General features: G+C 44.0%; 1 protein-coding gene across 1 annotated transcript in view; it reads left to right on the forward strand.

The window, feature by feature from the left end:
- LOC111978603 (transient receptor potential cation channel subfamily M member 4) overlaps positions 1-23,395 on the forward strand; it is a 65,469-nt gene that overhangs the window by 18,295 nt on the left and 23,779 nt on the right. Inside the window, exons 7-19 of the mRNA XM_024008739.2 lie at positions 2,233-2,297; positions 2,469-2,702; positions 2,987-3,089; positions 7,201-7,322; positions 9,075-9,371; positions 12,447-12,548; positions 12,780-13,038; positions 14,514-14,659; positions 14,934-15,046; positions 15,324-15,425; positions 17,774-17,820; positions 18,233-18,465; positions 21,867-21,982. Of these exons, the coding sequence (XP_023864507.1) occupies positions 2,233-2,297; positions 2,469-2,702; positions 2,987-3,089; positions 7,201-7,322; positions 9,075-9,371; positions 12,447-12,548; positions 12,780-13,038; positions 14,514-14,659; positions 14,934-15,046; positions 15,324-15,425; positions 17,774-17,820; positions 18,233-18,465; positions 21,867-21,982 (1,939 nt within the window). The remainder of the gene's footprint in view (positions 1-2,232; positions 2,298-2,468; positions 2,703-2,986; positions 3,090-7,200; positions 7,323-9,074; positions 9,372-12,446; positions 12,549-12,779; positions 13,039-14,513; positions 14,660-14,933; positions 15,047-15,323; positions 15,426-17,773; positions 17,821-18,232; positions 18,466-21,866; positions 21,983-23,395) is intronic.

Consider the following 23,395-nt stretch of genomic DNA (forward strand, 5'->3'; position numbering starts at 1 on the left):
ACCCCGCTCACGCCCTGACCAATAAACACATACAAAACAGAGAAAAACAGGTCAGGAACGTGACATAACCCCCCCCCTTAAGGTGCGAACGCCGGGCGCACCAGCACAAAGTCTAGGGGAGGGTCTGGGTGGGCATCTGACCACGGTGGTGGCTCAGGCTCCGGACGCTGTCCCCACACCACCATAGTCACTCCCCGCTTCTGTATCCCCTCCCAATGACCACCCTCAACTAAAACCACCTAAATGAAGGGCAGCACCGGATAAGGGCCAGCACCGGGATAAGGGGCAGCACCGGGGCTGAGGGACTCTGGCAGGTCCTGGCTGAGGGACTCTGGCAGGTCCTGGCTGAGGGACTCTGCAGCTGGCTAGGGACTCTGGCAGGTCCTGGCTGAGGGACTCTGGCAGGTCCTGCTGAGGGTCTCTGGCAGGTCCCTGGCTGAGGACTCTGGCAGGTCCTGGCGAGGGCTCTGGCAGGTCGCTAGACTGCAGTCCTGGCTGAGGGACTCTGGCAGGTCCTGGCTGAGGGACTCTGGCAGGTCCTGGCTGACGGCCGCTTGGCGTCCTGGCTGGACGGCTCTGGCTGGTCCTGGCTGGACGGCTCTGGCTGGTCCTGCTGGACGGTCTGGCTGATCCGGTCTGGCGGAAGGCTCTGGCTGATCCGGTCTGGCGGAAGGCTCTGGCTGATCCGGTCTGGCGGAAGCTCTGGCTGATCCGTGCTGGCGGAAGGCTCTGGCTGGATCCGGTCTGGCGGAAGGCTCTGGCTGATCCGGTCTGGCGGAAGGCTCTGGCTGATCCGTCTGGCGATATTTATTGAAACACGAAGACGAAATACGAAAACACTTGGAAATTACAAAATAACAAACACGACGTAGACAGACCTGAACATGGAACTTACATAACTACACGCAGAACTCACGAACAGGAACAGACTACATCAAACGAACGAACAGCCAAGACAGTCCCGTGTGGTACACAGACACGAAAGACACAGGAGACAATCACCCACAAACAAACAGTGAGAACAACCTACCTTAATATGACTCTCAATCAGAGGAAATGCCAAACACCTGCCTCTAATTGAGAGCCATACCAGGCAAGCCTTTAACCCAACATAGAAACACAACACATAGAAATGCCCACCCCGCTCACGCCCTGACCAATAAACACATACAAAACAAGAGAAAACAGGTCAGGAACGTGACACATAGCCCATCTGTAAAGAGCCCATCCAACTACCTCATCCCCATACTGTTGTTTATTTACTTTTGCTCCTTTGCACCCCAGTATCTCTACTTGTACATTCATCTTCTGCACACTTATCACTCTCAATTGCTAAATTGTAATTATTTTTCCACTATGTCCTATTTTCTGCCTTACCTCCCTTATCTTACCTCATTTGCACACGCTGTATATAGACTGTTTCTATTGTGTTATTGACTGTATGTTTGTTCATTCCATGTGTAACTCTGTGTTGTTGTTTGTGTCGCACTGCTTTGCATTATCTTGGCCAGGTCGCAGTTGTAAATGAGAACTTGTTCTCAACTAGCCTACCTGGGTTAAATAAAGATGAAATAAAATAAATAAATAAAAAGTTCCCCCCCAAAATAATGTATTGAAAATATATATATATATATAGTAACTTAAATTTTTTAAATAATCTATGGCATTATAACCATTCAATGCTGTTATTATAGTCTATGACCTCTGAAGTCACCTAGTTGTGTGCTGAAATGCCTAGAGGAGCTATTGCATTTTCAGGTTGACATCGTGAGAGTGCACTATGCCACCCTGTGGTGATAGTAAAGCACTGCATGCATGATAATATGATTTTACAGCTATGGCATCTGTTGGACCTCAGCCATGGCATAGTCCAGTTCTTCTGCCAAGTGTAGGAGAGCATGCCGTGCAAGCCATTACATGTCACATCATGTCTTTTCGATGAGCTTATCAAAATGTAAATGCAAGCACACAGAGTTGAAAAGGTCATCTTAGACGATTTATTCTTTGAGTGCAGTGACACACATTAACGAAATGCATTGCGCTAAAAACTTTGGTATTCTTAACATTATGTTTCTCTTATCTGAGTAGGAACCCTGTAATACACTAGTGCTTTCTTAGTTTACCTGCCGCAAATAGTAATGTATAGCTAACAGAAAATGTTGAGACATTTCAAGCTGTTACTCAGTTGTTTTTGTTGGAAGTTGTAATCATTTCTGAACATCTGTCTGTCAGGCAGTGGAAGCATTGACATCCCCGTCCTGTGCATGCTGATATCAGGAGAGACAACCATGCTGGAGGTACAAACACATTACTTAATTTCTTATAGTCTGAGTAGTTTTATTTACAAACCCTTTTTGATAATCAATCTATTAGTTGCTCATTGCTATCTGTGTATATTGCAAGGCTTGTATATCACCCTCCCTTCTCCCTCCCTCCCTCCATCCTCCCTCCCCTCTTCCCTCTCCCAGCGGTTGGATCTCTCTCTGAGGAACTCCATGCCCTGGCTGGTGCTGGCGGGGTCGGGTGGTGTGGCCGACCTCGTCAGCGACGTCCTGGAGAGCCTATCGTCTGCGCCCCCCGTCCTGTCCTCCACTGAGGGGGAGGGGGAGGCGGGACCTAGTGTGGACCTTAAAGACAGAGTGGCCGAGAAGGTTAGGAAGCACTTTCCGTCCGAAACGGAGATGGACAAACTGGTAGAACGGGTAAGAGCAGGGGAGAATGTGGGGCAGTCTTTTGCTGCAAAGGGTCATTTTCTCAGCTAAGCATTGTCTTTCACGGCTTCCTTTCTTCATCTCCTTTCCCTCATTACCACAAACAGGTGAAAGGATTGGATAGGTTTTCAACATAATTATTTGAATTGACATTGAAAAGCCTGACCACAATAAAGAGCCTCTCAAATATTGCCCTTGAACAGTGTTTGCCAAACTGGTCATCATACTATTTTCACCTACACCTCAGCATCTCTCCTCTTATCCCATGTTCACAGGTTCTGAGCATCTACCTGAACAGGGATCTGATCACTGTCTACCACGGAGAGCAGGAGGGACCAGATGACTTTGACACGGTCTTGCTCAAAGCCTTGGTTAGAGGTATGATACACCCTATCACCCCTGTTTCGCGAATGCAAGCATTGCATGAGTGGAATAATTTGCCTTCAGCCCATATGTATCCACAGTTCACACCGCTGATCCATACTGTATAAGCTGATGCAGGGCATAATATCAAATGTTATTTGTCACATGCGCCGAATACAACAGGTGAAATGCTTCCAAGCCCTTAACCAACAATCCGGTTTTAAGAAAAATACAAAAAAAGTAAGAAATAAGACAAACAAATGATTTAAGTGCAGCAGTAAAGTAACAATAGCGAGGCTATATACAGGGGGTACCGGTACAGAGTCAATGTGCGGGGGCACCGGTTAGTCGAGGTAATTGAGGTAATATGTACATGTAGGTAGAATTATTAAAGTGACTATGCATAGATAATAACAGAGAGTAGCAGCAGCGTAAAAGAGGGGGTGCAATGCAAATAGTCTGGGTAGCCATTTGATTAGACGTTCAGGAGTTTTATGGCTTGGGGGTAGAAGCTGTTTAGAAGCCTCTTGGACCTAGACTTGGCGCTCCGGTACCGCTTGCCGTGCAGTAGCAGAGAGAACAGTGTATGACTAGGGTGACTGGAGTCTTTGACAATTTTTAGAGCCTTCCTCTGACACCGCCTGGTATATAGGTCCGGGATGGCCCCGGTGATGTACTGGGCCGTACGCACTACCCTCTGTAGTGCCTTGCGGCCGCAAGCCAAGCAGTTGCCATACCAGGCAGTGATGCATCCCATCAGGATGCTCTTGATGGTGCAGCTGTAGAATATTTTGAGGATCTGAGGACCCATGCCAAATCTTTTCAGTCTCCTGAGGGGGAATAGGTGTTGCCGTGCCCTCTTCACGACTGTCTTGGTGTGCTTGGACCATGTTAGTTTGTTGGTGATGTGGACGCCAAGGAACTTGAAGCTCTCAACCTGCTCTACTACAGCCCGTCGATGAGAATGGGGGCGTGCTCGGTCCTCCTTTTCCTGTAGTCCACAATCATCTCCTTTGTCTTGATCACGTTGAGGGAGAGGTTGTTGTCCTTGCACCACATGGTCAGGTCTCTGACCTGCTCACTATAGGCTGTCTCGTCGTTGTCGGTGATCAGGCATACCACTGTTGTGTCATCGGCAAAATTAATGATGGTGTTGGAGTCGTGCCTGGCCGTGCAGTTATGAGTGAACAGGGTGTACAGGAGGGGACTGAGCACGCACCCCTGAGGGGCCCCCGTGTTGACGATCACCGTGGCGGATGTGTTGTTACCTACCCTTACCACCTGGGGGCGGCCTGTTAGGAAGTCCAGGATCCAGTTGCAGAGGGAGGTGTTTAGTCCCAGGGTCCGTAGCTTAGTGATGAGCTTTGAGGGCACTATGGTGTTGGAATGCTGAGCTGTAGTCAATGAATAATATTCTCACATAAGTGTTCCTTTTGTCCAGGTGTGAAAAGGCAGTGTGGAGTGCAATAGAGATTGCATCATCTGTTGGGGCGGTATGCAAATTTGAGTGTGTCTAGGGTTTCTGTGATAATGGTGTTGTGAGCCATGACCAGCCTTTCAATGCACTTCATGGCTACAGACGTGAGTGCTACGGGTTGGTAGTCATTTAAGCGGGTTACCTTAGTGTTCTTGGGCACAAGGACTATGGTGGTCTGCTTGAAACATGTTGGTTTTACAGACTTGGACAGGGAGAGGTTTAAAATGTCAGTGAAGACACTTGTCAGTAAGTCAGCGCATGGTCGGAGTACATGTCCTGGTAATCCGTCTGGCCGTGAGGCCTTGTGAATGTTGACCTTTGTAACGGTCTTACTCAAAACATTTTATTTAGCCTTCTCCATAAAGACACAACCAACAACAACACAAAGCAATGAACATGTACAAAACACATTAAAACAAAAAGACGGAGACAAATGCACAGTCCCCTCCCCGATTTCATTACGGGGGACAAAAAAATGAACAAAAAAAACAGCAATGTCCATGTCTTCCAAGAGTAAAACAAGCTAGAATAGGCGAATGAGAAAATAATGTCTCTGCATTTTACAGTTATCTTTTTGACAATTGTTCTTCCATGGTAAAGATGTATATCCCTTTCCCACCCAAACAAATTATTAGAAGTATTGAACTCCAATGGTACAAACAGCCAACACCCAGATGCTTGGTGGGTTATGGGTTGTCAATCCCCTTCAATAGTATATTTGCACACTCATCTCCTATAAACCGAACTACAGGGCTCCAGATACAGTGCCTTTTTGAAGGTACTCAGACCCCTTGACTTTTTTTTTCTTTCCAAAAACGTTTACGTTACACACTTATTCTAAAATCGCTTAAATAAATAAAAATCCTCAGCGATCTACACACAATACCCCATAATGACAAAGCGAAAACCAGTTTTTTCAAAAAAAAATTGCAAATTTTCACAAGTATTCAGAACCTTTGCTATGAGACTCAAAATTGAGCTCAGGTGCATCCTGCTTCCATTGATCATCCTTGACATTGTTTCTACAACTTGATTGGAGTCCACCTGTGCTAAATTCAATTGATTGGACATGATTTGGAAAGTCTCACACCTGTCTATATAAGGTCCCACAGTTGACAGTGCATGTCAGAGCAACAACCAAGTCAGGTCGAAGGAATTGCCCGTTGAGCTCCTTAGACAGGATTGTTTTGAGGCACAGATCTGGGGGAAAAAAATATCTGCAGCATTGAAGGTCCCCAAGAAGACAGTGACCTCCATCATTCTTACATGGAAGAAGTTTATAACCACCAAGACTCTTCCTAGAGCTGACTGCCCGGGGGAGAAGGGCCTTGGTCAGGGAGGTGACCAAGAACCCGATGGTCACTCTGATAGAGCTCTAGAGTTCCTCTGTGGGGATGGGAGAAACTTCCAGAAGGACAACCAAATCTACAGCATCACCAATCAGGCCTTTATGGTAGAGTGGCCAGACGGAAGCCACTCCTCAGTAAAAGGCACACGACAGCCCGCTTGGAGTTTGCCAAAAGGCACCTAAAGACTCTCAGACCATGAGCAACAAGATGCTCTGGTCTGATGAAACCAGGATTGAACTCTTTGGCCTGAATGCCAAGCATCACATCTGGATTAAATCTGTCACCATCACTACGGTGAAGCATGGTGGTGGCAGCATCATGCTGTTGGGATGTTTTTCAGTGGCAAGGACTGGGAGACTAGTCAGGATCGAGGGAAAGATGAATGGAGCAAAGTACAGAGAGATCCTTGATAAAAACTTAAAAGCTCAGAACCTCCGACTGGGGCCAACGTACACCGTCCAACAGGAAAACGACCCTAAACACACAGCTAAGACAACGCAGGAGTGGCTGCGGGACAGGTCTCTGAATGTCCTTGAGTGGCCCGGACTTGAACCTGATCGAACACCTTTTTCTTTGATTTGATCTCTGGAGAGACCTAACCATCCAACCTAACAGAGCTTGAGAGGATCTGCAGAGAAGAATGGGATAAACTCTCCAAATGAGAGCCAGTTTCATCATAGCGGTTGATGGTTTTTGCAACTGCACTTGAAGAAACTTTCAAAGTACTTGAAATTTACGCATTGACTGACCTTCCTGTCTTAAAGTAATGATTGACTGTCGTTTTTCTTTATTTGAGCTGTTCTTGCCATAATATGGACTTTGGACCTTATTTTGTAAAATACCATCTTCTGTATACCACCCCTACCTTGTCACAACACAACTGGCTCAAACGCATTAAGGAAAGAAATTCCACTATATAACTTTTAACAAGGCACACCTGTTAATTGAAATGCATTCCAGGTGACTACCTCATGAAGCAGGTTGAGAGAATGCCTAGTCTGCAAAGCTGTCATCAAGGCAAAGGGTGGCTACTTTGAAGAATCTCAAATATAAAATATATTATTATATTTGTTTAACATGATTCTATGTGCTATTTCATAGTTTTGATGTCTTCACTATTATTCTACAATGTAGAAAATAGTACAAATAAAGAAAAACCCTTGAATGAGTAGGTGTGTCCAAACTTTTGACTGGTACTGTATGTGTACAGTATACTCAAGTCAAGACGTGTGTGTGTGTGTTTGTTTGTGTGTGTCTCTCAATGTCTATGCGTGTCTCTTTGCACGTGTGTGTGTGTCAGCGAGTAAGCAGCGTGTGTCAAGTGAAGCCAGCCCCTACACTGAGGAGCTGAAGCTGGCGGTTACCTGGAACAGAGTGGACATCGCCAAGAGTGAGCTCTTCAATGGAGACATCCACTGGAGGGTGAGACACTCATGTGCCCAATCAACCCCTAGACCCTAGGCCAGGATTCCCCAACTGGAGGCATGCGGTCCAAATTCTTGGGGGGACATAATAGACTCAAAACACCAGGAAATCAGCTCCAAGTGATATTCATTTAAGAAATGTATTCCCAAGTATTCCCACGCATAATAGAGAGAAATGTGATTGTATACAAATGTAAAGCAAAGTTTGATATAATTATGTTTTCGTCAAACATTATATCTGTTTGGGCTTCTTGTGGTCAATTTGCCATCTACAAATTATTTGTAATTATATTCTGGCCCCCTGACCATCTGCTCAAGAAAAATGAATGGCTGAATGAATGGCTGAATCTAGTTGTTGATCCCTGGTTTAGGCCCTATGCACTATTATGAAAATTCCACCAAGCCTATCAGAAGGCAGGTAGACTTTTTACAATATTGGGTACACATCTCTTCAAATGCTTAAGGTCTAGGAGGATTGGGAAATGGAGGGGATCAAATTGGGACAGGGTTTCTCAATACTTTCACTTTTTTTTTAATTATTTTCTCCACAGAGAACTTAGTAGTAAATAATTTCTCTCTTCCAGCCACACAGCGACGAGAGATTAACAACTATAAAATTGATGTGTGAATGCTGAACTTCTGTGCGTGAGCACTGTTTTACAAGTGGCATGAGTGGATCGCCGAGAGAAATAATACACTACTTTAGCCACAAAGGCTTTGGGAGACCCAGCCTGTTCCATCTATACAGCAGCTGTCAAAGATCTGTTCCATCAGATTCAGATTCAAGTTTATGTGCCATTTCATTGTAGGTTTGGACATACACTGAGTATACAAAACATTAAGAACACCTACTCTTTCCATGACATAGGCTGTCCAGGTAAATCCAGGTGAAAGCTATGATCCCTTATTGTCACTTGTTAAATCCACTTCAGTTAGTGTAGATGAAGGGAAGACAATTGAGACATGGATTGTGTATGTTTGCCATTCAGAGGATGAATTGGCAAGAGAAAATATTTAAGTGTCTTTGAACAGGTTTTGATAGTAGGTGCCAGGCACATCGGTTTTTGTCAAGAACTGCAACGCTGCTGGGTTTTTCATGCTTAACAGTTTCCTGTGTGTATCAAGAATGGTCCACCACCCAAAGGATATCCAGCCAACTTGACACAACTGTGGGAAGCATTGGAGTCAACATAGGCCAGCATCCCTGTGGAACTCTTTCGACATCTTGTAGAGTACATGCCGGATTAATTGAGGCTGTTCTAAGTGAAGGGGGGAGGGGAGGGGAGGGGGGGGTCATCTCATGCACAGTAAGGTAGCTCCCATGACACTGTATTGGTAGACTGCAGTGCTCATTAGTCAACATAGGAGAGTGTTTATATTTTTTCCCATTTCACACATGTACAAGTGTGTAATGTAAATAGTTTTTTTTGCATATCCCAAATCCCCTTGAGACACTCTCGGAAAGTGGGGTCACAGCCAGGGCCTGCCATTATCAACGGCAACCCTGGAGCAAACAGGGTTAAGGGCCTTGCTCAAGGGTACATCAACAGATTCTTTACCTTGGTGATTCGAACTAGCAACTTTTCGATTACTGGCCCAATGCTCTAACCACTAGGCTACCTGCCGCCCATTGGTATCACGTGGAAGAAAACAAGGGAGGGACTACCTGAAATTGTACAATAAGAAACACACATTTTTGTTCTGTTACCTCTCACCTTTGACCTCTCAACCTCCCTAACCCCCCTTGCAGTACCAGGACTTGGAGGACTCCATGACGGACGCGTTGGTCAACGACAAGCCACAATTCGTGCGCCTCTTCACCGAGAACGGACTCAACATCCTGGACTACCTGACCTATGGGCGGCTGGAGAGCCTCTACCGTTCGGTGGCCGACAGCTCTCTAGCCTACGTCCTGCTGCAGCGCCGCCTCGGGGAGCGCCAGGGTATGATAAGCTCGCAGGCCATGCTGCTGGATGTCTCTCCCGCCAAAGGGTCTGGTGGGTCGCCAGGGGGGCGGCGGCCTGCGAATAAGTTCAGTTTATTTGAAGTAAGAGATGTGTTTTTTAGTACATTTTTATTCAATGTACTCATTTCAAGTACACTACATATACAGTGCATTCAGAAAGTATTCAGACCCCTTGACTTTTTACACATTTTGTTACAGCCTTATTCTAAAATGGATTCAATTGTTTTCTCCCCCTCATCAATCTACACACAATACCCTATAATGAAAAAGCAGATGAAGACATTTTGCAAGTTTATTAAAAACAATCAAATTGACAAGTATTCAGACCCATTAGTCAGTACTTCGCTGAAGCACCTTTAGCAGCGATTACAGCCTCAATTCTTCTTGGGTATGTCGCTACAAGCTTGACACACCTGTATTTGGGGAGTTTCTCCCGTTCTTCTCTGCAGATCCTCTCAAGCCCTGTTAGGTTGGATGGGGAGCGTCACTGCACAGCTATTTTCAGATCTCTAGAGATGTTCGATCGGGTTCAAGTCCGAGCCCTGGCTGTGCTCCTCAAGTACATTCAGAGACTTGTCCCGAAGCCACTCCTGCATTGTGTTGGCTGTGTGCTTAGAGTCGTTGTCCTGTTGGAAGGTGAACCTTCGCCCCAGTCTGAGGTCCTGAGCGCTCTGGAGCAGGTTTTCATCAAGGATCTGTCTGTACTTTGCGCCATTCATCTTTGCCTCAATCCTGCCTTGTCTCCTAGTCCCTGCCGCTGAAAAACATTCCCACAGCATGATGCTGCCACCACCATGCTTCACCGGTAGGGATGGTGCCAGGTTTCCTCCAGACGTGACGCTTGGCATTCAGGCCAAAGAGTTCCATCTTGGTTTCATCAGACCAGAGAATCTTGTTTCTCATATTCTGTTAGTTTTTAGGTGCCTTTTGGCAAACTCCAAGCAGGCTGTCATGTGTCTTTTTTTGAGGAGTGGCTTCCATCTGGCCACTCTACCATAAAGGCCTGATTGGTTGAGTGCTGCAGAGATGGTTGTCCTTCTGGAAGTTTTTCCCATCTCCACAGAGGACCTCTGTAGCTTTGTCAGGGTGACCATCAGGTTGTTGGTCACCTCCCTAACCAAGGCCCTTCTCCCACAGTTTTCTCAGTTTGGCTGGGTGGCCAACTCTAGGAAAAGTCTTGGTGGTTCCAAACTTCTTTCATTTAAGAATGATGTAGGCCACTGTGTTCTTGGGGACCTTCAATGCTGCAGACTTTTTGGTACCCTTCCCCAGATCTGTGCCTCGACACAATCCTCTCTCAGAGCTCTATGGACAATTCCTTCAACCTCATGGCTTGGTTTTTTCTCTAACATGCACTGTCAACTGTGGGACCTTATATAGACAGGAGTGTGCCCTTCCAAATCATGTCCAATCAATTTCATTTACCACAGGTGGACTCCAATCAAGTTGTAGAAACATCTCAATGATCAATGGAAACAGGATGCACATGAGTTCAATTTTGAGTCTCATAGCAAAGGGTCTGAATACTTAAATAAGGTATTTCTGTTATTTTATTTAATGAATTTGCAGAAAATGTCTAAAAACCTGGTTTCACTTTGTCATTATGGGGTATTGCGTGCAGATTGATGAGAATTTTTTATTTATTTAATCAATTTTAGATTAAGGCTGTAACCTAAAAAAGTTATTCCCGAATGCTCTGTTTACAAAAGTATGTGGACACCCCTTCAAATTAGTGGATTCGGCTGTTTCAGCCACACCTGTTGCTGACAGGTGTATAAAATTGAGCATACAGCCATGAAATCTCCATAGACGAATATTGGCAGTAGAATGGCCTTACTGAAGAGCTCAGTGACTTTCAAGTCATATTGTCACATTTCTGCCCTACTAGAGCTGCCCCAGTCAATTGTAAGTGCTGTTATTGTAAAGTGGAAACGTCTAGGAGCAACAACACCTCAGCCACGAAGTGGAAGGCTACACAAGCTCACAGAATGGGACCGCCGAGTGCTGAAGCATGATGCACTTAAAAATTGTCTGTCCTCGGTTGCAACACTCACTACCAAGTTCCAAACTCACCGGGAGCTTAATGAAAGGGGTTTCCATGGCCGAGCAGCCGCACTTATGCCTACGATCACCATGTGCAATGCCAAGCGTCCGCTGGAGTGATGTAAAGCTCGACTCCATTGGTCTCTGGAGCAGTGGAAACGCGTGCTCTGGAGTGATGAATCACGCTTCACCATCTGGCAGTCTGACAGACAAATCTGGTTTTGGCGTATGCCAGGAGAACACTACCTGCCCCAATACATAGTGACAAATGTAAAGTTTGGTGGAGGAGGAATAATGGTCTGGGGCTGTTTTTCATGGTTCGGGCTAGGCCCCTTAGTTCCAGTGAAGGGACATCTTAACGCTACAGCATACATTGACATTCTAGACGATTCTGTGCCTCCAACTTTGTGGCAACAGTTTGGGGAAGGCCCTTTCCTGTTTCAACATGACAATGCCCTTGTGCACAAAGCTAAGTCCATACAGAAATGGTTTGTCGAGATCGGTGTGGAAGAACTTGACTGGCCTGCACAGAGCCCTGACCTCAACTCCATCAAACACCTTTGGTATGAATTGGAACGCTGACTGTAAGCCAGGGCTAATCGCCCAACATCAGTGCCCCGACCTCACGAATGCTCTTGGCTGAATGGAAACCAGTCCATGCATCAATATTCCAACATCTAGTGCAAAGCCTTCCCAGAAGAGTGGAGGGTGTTATAGCAGCAAAGGGGGGGCCAACTCCATATTAATGCCAATGATTTTGGAATGAGATGTTCGACGAGCAGGTGTCCACATACTTTTGGTCATGTAGTGTACTTTGGTTGTGTTTGCACTTTTGGGTTCCATTGCACCAGGCAAGCTCAATCAGGTGAATGAACATGAGTGCTATTTGAATCTAGTTCTGGAGGGTTAGTTATTTCTGTTAGATCTGGAAATGTTTAGTTGTGGATTATGGCTGTATGAAAACAGCACCTGCTGTTATTTGAAATGGACATGACAAAACATCCCTATGCTTTTCATATGGTTTATCAATCATTCCTCATTCTCCTTTTCTTGTCATATTATCTTCCCCCTCTATCTTCTCCACCACCCTGTCCTCTCTCCCTTTCTTCTCAGGTGTCGAGAGTCCTGGAGGACTTGATGGGGGATGTGTGTCAGCCATTTTACCACTCACCACTGGGGCTGGAGAACATCTCCTCCCAGAGAAAGGCTCTCAAGGTACTCTCAATCACATAGGAAAATCTATCTCCTTCTTTCCTTTTGCATAGTTTATTTTTCTTCATTTCCCTCCATTTTCTCCTTGTATTCACTCTTTGTGGGCTTTGTACTTTGATACGTGTAAATTAAATTGCATATTTGGTCTAAGATACTTAATTTCGTTATTGGAACTCCCCCCAATCATCTCTCTCTCTCTCCCCCTCTCGCCGTCCCTCTCACCCTTTCTCTCAGCGTGTGAGTAAGTTGTTGCGGGGCGACTGTGTGTACCAGGACAAGCGCTGTCTCTTTCCCTGGGCTAGTCTATTCGTCTGGGCTGTGCTGCAGAACCGCAACGACATGGCCGTCTTCTTCTGGGAGATGGCAGGCGAGTCGGTCCTCAGTGCTCTGAGCGGCTGTAAGATCCTACGGGAGCTGTCCAAGCTGGAGAGCGAGACGGAGACCAAGCTGGCCATGAAGGAGCTAGCGCAGAGGTTTGAGAACCTGGCTCACGGTGAGACGAGAGGATACCTTTTTTTTAATAGAAACATGAAAAGTGATAATGGAGAGGGTGTTATGTCATTTCGTCCATAATATTGTGAAGGTTGAAAAGCGGAAAACAGTGCAGAGCCTGGTGTAGTGGTAACACTCCTCGCTCTCATCTCACATGCGACTCCCCGCCGGAGACCAGGGGCTCTATTTTAACAACCCTAACGCAATGGTAAATCTAAGTGCTGTTGGTAGCGCTATGCTGTAGGTTCGGGGCTGTGCCAGAAATATTGTTGCTATTTTCACAATCATAATTCTGGACGCAGTTACTGAAGGTGGCGCGAAAGGGCTGGGTTTTGATGAATAAACCATTTGTGGGTGTGTCGTGGCTTGGACCCTCACTGGCCAATCAGAACCTGCTCCATGGTTAAATAATGTGGTTGCTTGAAGTTTGTATTTACGGTCTTTCATGTATTGCGTTGTCATCAACTCCAATTCGAATGTTAGTCTGTTATAACCTAGTTTGTTAAATAGCCTGCCCCATATTTACAAAATATATTGAACATGTTTGCAGTCCACGTTGTAATGGCATTGCTTCAATTTGTGACTTTGCATTCAATTTGTGACTTTGCATTGCTTCAATGCTTCAATTTGGAAATACATTGTTAAACATATGCTATAGCATTCGCACTGATATATGGGCTAGGCCTACTGTAAATTGCAGTCTGTGGACATGCCAAACGTAGTCAATGAGCAAGATTAAATTCACTCGGCTATTGATAAGTCCTAAAAAGACAATGTCTAATTCGAATCAAATTCGAATAAAAACAAAACAAAAACTTGTTTTAAATAGGCTAAGTACAGTTACAGACACCATAAATGTTCGCTGTGGGCGTATAATTCAGACAAGGCAACTTAGACTATGGAGGGTTTTACGTATATCCTAACTTTTCACAGGAGCTGGATAAAGATCCAATATAAAGAGAAAGGGGGAATGTCCACTCACCATAATTGTTCCCTATGGGCATATAATTCAGACAAGGCAACTTGCTCCCAAATATAATGTTTTATAAACATTGGAACCATTTTACAGATCGCATACACACATCTCCAAAAGTTGCATCGAATGCTTGCCACCGACGTTCTCACCATAAAATCAGGACGGTAAATAATGTTCGGTTTTAATAACATTTTAAAACAACAAATGTCAAATGTAATGATATCATAAAATTGCTGTTGAACCAGCCTTCGTTATACTAGGCCTAAGGTAAAGATAGCCTACAGAGGGCTTGGATTTTGAACATGTGAAATGGAAAACAAACAATTGTTACAAGAAAATAACTTCTAAAGATAAAGTTCACCGATATTCACAGGTTCTCATCTCTTGTTTCATGATGGGCATGGACACATGTAGCCCATATCATGGAGGGGATTTTACACACGTCCAAAACTGGATCTGCATCACTAAAATAATGCAGGCCTTTAAATCCGTCTCTGTAGATGTATTCAGTAAGTGTTACCAGAGCAGTGAGAGTCGCTCCTTCACCCTGCTGATCAGGAAGTCTCCCGTATGGGGAGGGACCACCTGTCTAAAGATGGGCATGGCCGCCGATGCCCGCCTCTTCTTCAGCCACGATGGAGTACAGGTCTGTCTGTCTGGCTGGCTGGCTGGCTGGCTTGTCTGTATTGTCTGTCTGTCTACTTGGCTGGGCTATTCTGCCTTCTAATTAAACAAAACATTTCAACCTGCGCATTCTTTTCATCGTCTGTAATCATATTTCACTGCGTCTTGGATGCTCCAGTGCATAGAATGTAACCATGTACATTTTAAGTTGTATACAGGAGCATAACGTGACATCATAGGCTACAATAGATTGAATAAATTGCAAAACTCGACATCTCTATGTGCCTCCCCTCCAGTCTCTCCTGTCTCAGATCTGGTGGGGGGATATGAAGAGGAGCACGGAGGTGTGGAAACTCCTCCTCACCTTCTTCTGTCCCGTTCTGATGTACACCCAGCTCATCTCCTTCAGGTACCTTTAGTACCTCCTCCACATCCACCTCTGTCTGGGAGTGTCTGTTTGTCTGACCCAGATTACGCCTAGTCCTTGATTAAAAGTGAATATCAATTTGTGTTTGGAAAACCCTTTCTTTATGTGTGCTTTTCTTTCTGCTTCTCCCTCTTATCACTAGCAATGTGTGGGATTAAGTCGCTGATTACGTAAATCTGCATTGATGTCAATGGTTAGGATTTGGCCCTCAGTACCTTAGTTTCAAAGTTATTTATACTTTAAACTCTGTCTTTCACAGGGAATTGGAGGAGCCGGGGAAGCCTGATGAGGTTGCACAGGGTAGAGACAGTGACAGCCTTTATGGAGAAACAATTTTCTCCTTCTCTGACATCAAGCACATGTAACTTTCCCTCTAAAAACCCAATTACATTCTAGTGTGTGTGTGTGTTAAATTGTGTACATACTGTATGTCTCACCACGTTTGCTTTCTTGTCTGTGTTGTGTGCACCTGTTATGTGTTTGCATGTAAATATACCTACTATAACATTTGTTAATATGCAAGTATGCAGTGTTTTCCACTAGTGCCGGTTGTCGGCTATACAGCTGATTACAGACTCATTTTCAGCCAGCTACTTTTTCCACTTAAATGAATTAGGCTATTTTTCAATTCACTCGTCAGAAAAAGCTCTGCGGAGCCCTCTTCCGCTAGAATGAACGATATGCGTCTTTTAGCTCCCGAGTGGCGCAGCAGTCTAAGGCACTGCATCTTAGTGCAAGAGGTGTCACTACAGTCCCTGGTTCGAATCCAGGCTGTATCACATCCGGACGTGATTGGGAGTCCCATAGGACGGTGCCAAATTGGCCCAGCGTCATCCGGGTTTGTGCGGGGTAGGCCGTCATTGTAAATAAGAATTTGTTCTTAACTGACTTGCCTAGTTGCGATCTATTGATAGGACAGTCAGTCACAAAGTGAGCGATTACAGGGAAACACTACTGGTTTGACAGTCTGCTCTCACTGGGCACACACTGGTTTAATCAACTTTGTTCCCACGTAATTTCAAGGAAATTACGTTGAACCAACATGGAATAGACGTTGAATTGACGTCTGTGCCCAGTATGCTGTCTGTCCCGCCTCCCGGTGCCTGGTAACCTGTTGTGTGTGCTGTGGTTGCAGTCAAAATTCTTTACATGGAGGGAGAGAGCATGAATTTGCACGTCCCATATAATTTGAGTGAATTTGTATGTCCCATATAATGTGGTAACGATGAGTCGAAATCCACTTAGGCTATTGTTTTCTGGCACATTCATTTATTTTGTTTTGCGTGCAGTGTGCCATCACACTGTTCTGGGGCCAGTAAAAACATGCTGGGCCTGTGAATCTTGTCAGCAACTGGCCCGACATGCTATTTGTATTTGAGCAATATGATTGGCCGTTCATTCAAGCACCACCACGCTCGCGCGAGTCACAAACCTGTCCAACCTATAGGCCTTGCATGATCCCAATACATTTAAGAACTACACCATGTCTGGGACAGTAGAAATTCTGTTTGGGCCAGTAGATTTTGGCCTACTGGGCCGACCGGGCCATTGATAAAAAAAGTTAACATTGGACCCTGGCGTGTTTCATATGCAGCCATGGAGTGGTGGCACATATGCTCTTTACTCTGCTTTGATTGACGAACAGCAAGCTTGACTAATTTCTTCTAAATGTTGTCGAACTGACTGAATAAAGTCGATCTCATCCTTGCCATTCATAAATCATAAAACGCAGTTATATGTCCATGGTATCGCATCAGGACAAGTGAACTGAAGATGTAGTTTGTATTTTTGATATACAGTGCCTATAGAAAGTCTACACCCCTTTAACTTTTTTTCACATTTTGCTGCCTTAAAATTAAATCTAAAATTGTTATATTTTTTCTCTACAAATCTACACAACCTGAAAGAAGGTTATAGAACCCCGCCCCCCTGAAATATCATAATGGGATAATTCTCCACCCCTCTGAGTTAGTACTTGGTGAAAGCACCTTTGGCATCCAGTACAGCTGTGAATAATTTTCATTAAGATTCTACCAACTTTACACAAGTCTTAGGGTAATATATATCCAACGGTTTTGTCAAAAAAATTGCTCAGCCTCAGTAAATTTGTTTGGAGATCAAATCAAACATGATTTATTTGTCACATGCGCCGAACACAACATGTGTAGACAACATGTGTAGACTGAGACTAGTGGTGTGCATTTTACGTAACAACTTGTGTAATTGTCCCGAAGAAAAATAAAACCCTTCTGAGAGTTAGGTTTTCAGAACATTGAGGTGGGTTTTCCTCTAACATTTTACCTGGGCTTTGCTCCTTTCATATTTATTTTTATCCTGACAAACTCCCCAGTCCCTGTCGGTGACAAGCATGCTCAATAACATGATGCTGCCACCACAGCTGTTATTGGCAGTGTATTGTTCATTTTTTTTATCCAAAACTAACAATACACTGTACTAATATCGTTTCATTAATTTAAAGATAGTACCACAACAAATTCAATAAAGTATTCAATATTTTCGCTGTGGGTTTCGGATGGAATCAAGGCATTAGAATGTACCAAAGGAGAGCAAAATACGGCTTGTTCTGCAAAAAATCAAATGGGCACATTTTTCTATTTGGCTGGCTACTCCATGTGCTTGTGGAAAACACTGAGTATGTGAATGGACGTCAATGTAATGCCTCATTGCAATTTCATATTTTTACTTCAGTGAACATCATACACAGGGTCCTAATAGTCCCAGATATCCTCTAAAAGGTGAGTAAACTATTACATTCCCTCATATCTCCATTCCCCTATTTTCTCCAATGTCCCTCACTTCTTTTTAGTTGAAGATAGAGCTCCATACACTGCAAATCTACCAAGCCATACACACCCACCAAGTCATAGGTTCTTAATTGCTACATTTCATCAGCATACTTCAGTTCGGAATGTGGTCTAGCAGGTTTCAACATTCTGCATCACGCTATTATCGATTTTGTGCTTCACGAATGTTTCAAGTTTATCTAATGTTCTAGTCTTAAAGAGTCTGTTATATGCCTGAAACAGGTCTATTGGTTTTGTAATGGTACAGTAGTACTCGATATAAATGTATGTGTACATTATTACTTTATGTAAATTAGTGTGCAGTAGTTCGTATTTCTATGTACATCTTTCTCTGTTTCTTCAGGCAGGCCCAATACCCCACCTAAACGGCCTTTTGTGCTATCCCGATGGCGGCAGTTTTGGTTCGCACCCGTCACTTCCTTTTTAGGCAACGTTCTGATGTACTTCCTGTTCCTTCTGCTGTTTGCCTACGTGCTATTGGTGGACTTTAAGCCGCCACCCCCGCGAGGCCCCGCTTTCGCCGAGTGTGTGTTGTACTTCTGGGTGTTCACCATCGTCTGTGAGGAGATCCGAGAGGTGGGAAGAGAAAGATGACTGAAGGAAGTGTTTCTCAATCCTGGTCTTGGAGACCCAAAGGGGTGCACATTTTAGTTTTTGCCCTTGCAGCACTATCACACTTGTTTCAACTAATCAACTCATCATCAAGCCTTTAGTTGAATCAGGTGTCTTAGTGCTAGGGCAAAAACTAAAATGTGCACCCCTTTCGGTCTCCAGGACCAAGATTTGGTCCCTAGTACCAGGATATACTGCATTCTTATTGCCCCTGCATAAGAAAATAGCCTGCAGTTGGCGCCAAAGGCAAAAACCCTAACCCTAACTGATATACTGGTGTAGTGTAATGTGTACAGGGTCTACATATGTAATGTTTATACATTATTAACTCTTTATGGCACTTTTAATGCTTGTAAGACTTAATTTACCTAACTAGCAATATCGATTAGCAATTAGCTATCTAAAGCTGAAGAACATACGCACATCCAGGTACTTTCCGCAGGTGCTGGAGTTCTAGGCAAACGCCGTACACTGCTGCTCATGCTCCCAGGTAAAATGTATTAACAACGTTTCGACCCTTGGGTCTTCATCAGGCATCCATATCCCAGGTGGGGGTGGAAGGTCCTATATATAGGGGCAGTGACATCACCTCCTGAAACAGGAGGTAAAAAAAAAGAATTAATAACATAGTTTCACATGCTCACTGATCCGTGTCTTAAGGCTTCTAAGGGTTTTACCTTTGTAAGACAGACCACAAAGACATTTCAACATGTAAATAACATTGGGGAACATGCAGGTAATCAGGCCCTTGATCTTAAATCTTTGACCTGTGCGGGGGTGGGTAAATTAGTTGCATTTGTAGGTAAAGCTGCATTGAGCACATTGTTCACATTTGTAATTAGACTCCGGAAACTTGTCCAAAAAAGTTTCCCTTTTCTCTGGTGGGTAATCAGATTAAACCACAATATCTCTCACGTTTGGGGGTCTTTTAAAAACCATACATGGAGGATATTTAGAAATGGGTTTCAATTGTGGGTCAGTATCAATAATGTACCAGTGCTTCCTGATAATGTCCTTAAATGCCTTCCCCAATGGTGAGTATTGGGTAAAGCATGATGGGACATGTTCAGCTTTTTCTTTGACTTTTGGTTGAAGGCTTTCCAACTGTGTTAAACCTTCAAAACGATCATTGGCATGTTTTCCACAATTGTCTTTGTATCCCCTTTCCTTAAATCTTTGTGTGATGTCCGTGGTCTGTTTCTGATAAGAAGCATCAGAGCTGCATGTTCTTCTGATACGACTGAATTTACTTATAGGGAGACTTTTAATAAGTGGACGTGGATGAAAGCTGTTACCTCTAGGGAGGCTATTTCTGTCCGTAGGTTTCCTATAGAGATCTGTAGAGAGGGAGGGTTTGTCCTTAATAACCATCACATCAAGAAAACTGATTTGTGATAGGTCATAGTTAATGGTGAAGTGAAGGTGTTCATTCTTAGAGTATAGGTAAGAATGGAAATCTGGGTGCCTGTATAGATCACGATAATGTCATCCAAATATCTCAGAATTAGGAGAATATTGGAGAGAAAAGGGTTAAGGTCTGGATTCAGCACCACCTGTTTTTCATACATTCCTAGATATAGATTAGCATAATTAGGAGCCATAGTGCTGCTCCCCATCGCTGTCCCTTTTGCCTGGAGGAAAAAGTCTCCTCTGAAGAGAAAATAGTTGGAGGTTAGTGCCAGTTCAGCCAAGTCCACAGTACAATTGGTGCTGGGTAGAGCATTAGGGGAACGTTCGTCGAGGTAGAACTTGAGGGCCTCTAGGCCGCCCTGATGGGGGATGTTAGTATATAGACTGGTAACATCATAAGTACACAGAATAGAATTTTCAGGTATATGGTCCACAGATTTTAAAAAAAATCTAAAATCAATTGAGTCTCTAGTATACGTGAGGAGGAGATCACCCAGGGTTTCACAAAATGGTCTACAAAGGTAGAGATATTCTCTGTCAGAGATCTATTACTAGTCACAATGGGCCTGCCTGGTATAGGTGTCATGCGCTTGTGAATTTTGGGTAAAGTGAATATGACAGGTGTGGTTGGGCAGTCAACTTTCATAAACTCATATTTGGTCTTTGTAATTTCTCCTTCATTCAAACATTTTTGACAATTTATCACGGATCAGAGACTTGAATTGATTAGTAGGGTCCTTTGGGAGTCTTTTGTAAAATTCATAATCACTAAGTTGTCTCAGAATTTCCTTTTCATAGTTTGCTGCATTTAGTATCACAATTTGCACCTCCTTTGTCGGCAGGTTTTATGATGATACTGGAGTCATTTCTCAGTTCCTAAAGAGATTCTTTCTCTGCTTTGGACAAATTGTGGAATACCTTGTATTCTTTTTTTCTTAGCCAGGAGATTATGTACATCTTTCTCAACTAGGCGGCAATATGTTTCATGAGAGGGATTTCTTTTAGGTGGTAAAAATGTGCTTTTCCTCTTAAAATATGTATTCTCTCTTTTCTTGTCCTCAGGGCGAGAGTCAGGTTCATTGTCTTTCAGGTTATCAATTGGAAAAACATGAGCACTATTTCCTGTCTGGCTACTAATACCGTTCAGTAGATTAACATTGGCAGGTGCATAGGGAGCAATCCCATTACCAAAAAACTCAGTCAATCTCAAACTGTAAAAAACACTTTTGAAGGTCTATAACTGTTTCAAAGTCCTTGGCCTGTGGTGTTGGGACAAATGATAGTCCCTTACCTAGGGCAGATGAACATGTATCAGACATAGACCTGTTGGACAGGTTTATTACTGTGTCTTGCTCCGTGTGTGGGGCGGGAATTTCGGCTGTTGCCGTCTTCGTACGTAGTCCATTTCTGCAATTCTTGTGGGGACGCAGGGAGGGCGGTGGTCGTGATGATGGCCTATTCGATGACGTCGTCCATCGGGATTCTCCTCTTGACCATAATGAGGAGTTTGACTTGAAACCGTTTTTATAGTTTCAATATGTCTAAATTGTGTTTAAAAAAAAATCCTAATTGAATATTGTATACATATTACTGTAAATATTGATCACATTCCCTGTGTATGATCATATATTTTGATACATTGAATGTTAATATTGTGAAACTATGTTATAATGTTTTGACCTCCTTTTTCAGGAGGTGATGTCACTGAGTACTGCCCCTATATATAGGACCTTCCAACCCCACCTGGGATATGGATGCCTGATGACGAGCTAAGGGTCGAGACGTTGTTAATAAATATCACCTGGGAGCATGCGTAGCAGTGTGCAGCGTTTTCCTTTCTGTTTTTCAATTAGCTATCTACGCTCACCCTGGATGACTGGGACTTACTTACAGTAGCTATATGTTCTGACTGGAGGTAACAGTGTTTGATTGACCCATGTCTTCTCTTATCCCAGACGTTCTTAGTGGGCAGCATGATGTGGCGTCAGAGGTTGAGGAAGTACGTCCAGGACGTTTGGAACAAGTGTGACCTCACCGCCATCATACTCTTCATCATAGGCCTCACCTGCAGGTGGGCAACAAGATTTCACAGTAGCGTCTTATGTCATAACTGCATGGTCCAGAGATACAGTTGAAGTCGGAAGTTTACATACACTTAGGTTGGAGTCATTAAAACTAGTTTTTCAACCACTCCACAAATTCCAGTGGGTCAGAAGTTTACATACACTAAGTTGACTGTGCCTTTAAACAGCTTGGAAAATTCCAGAAAATGACGTCATGGCTTTAGAAGCTTCTGATAGGCAAATTGAGTCAATTTGAGGTGTACCTGTGGTTGTATTTCAAGGCCTACCTTCAAACTCAGTGCCTCTTTGCTTGACATCATGGGAAAATCAAAAGAAATCAGCCAGGACCTCAGAAAAAAATTGTAGACCTCCACAAGTCTGGTTTATCCTTGGGAGCAATTTCCAAATGCCTGAAGGTACCACGTTCATCTGTACAAACAATAGTACGCAAGTATAAACACTATGTGACAACGCAGCCGTCATACCGCTTAGGAAGGAGGTGGGTTCTGTCTCCTAGAGATGAACGTACTTTGGTGCGTTAAGTGCAAATCAATCCCAGAACAACAGCAAAAAACCTTGTGAAGATGCTGGAGGAAACAGGTACAAAAGTATCTATATCCACAGTAAAACGAGTCCTTTATAGACATAACCTGAAAGACCGCTCAGCAAGGAAGAAGCCACTGCTCCAAAACCGCCATAAAAAAATCCAGACTGCGGCTTGCAACTGCACATGGGGACAAAGATCGTACTTTTTGGAGAAATGTCCAGTGGTCTGATGAAACAAAAATAGAACTGTTTGGCCATAATGACCATCGTTATGTTTGGAGGAAAAAGGGGGAGGCTTGCAAGCCGAAGAACACCATCCTAACCGTGAAGCACGGGGGTGGCAGCATCATGTTGTGGGGGTGCTTTACTGCAGGAGGGACTGATGCACTTCACAAAATAGATGGCATCATGAGGGAGGAAAATTATGTGGATATATTGAAGAAACATCTCAAGACATCAGTCAGGAAGTTAAAGCTTGGTCGCAAATGGGTCTTTCAAATGAACAATGACCCCAAGCATACTTCCAAAGTTGTGGCAAAATGGCTTAAGGACAACAAAGTCAAGGTGTTGGAGTGGCCATCACAAAGCGCTGACCTCAATCCTATAGAAAATTTGTGGGCAGAACTGAAAAAGCGTGTGCGAGCAAGGAGGCCTACAAACCTGACTCACTTACACCAGCTCTGTCAGGAGGAATGGGCCAAAATTCACCCAACTTATTGTGGGAAGCTTGTGGAAGGCTACCCAAAATGTTTGACCCAAGTTAAGCAATTTAAAGGCAATGCTACCAAATACGAATTGAGTGTATGTAAACTTCTGACCCACTGGGAATGTGATGAAATAAATAAAAACTCAAATAAATCATTCTCTACTATTAT

Source organism: Salvelinus sp. IW2-2015, linkage group LG18 (genome assembly GCF_002910315.2).
Source record: "Salvelinus sp. IW2-2015 linkage group LG18, ASM291031v2, whole genome shotgun sequence".
In the NCBI taxonomy this organism is placed as follows: Eukaryota; Metazoa; Chordata; class Actinopteri; order Salmoniformes; family Salmonidae; genus Salvelinus; species Salvelinus sp. IW2-2015.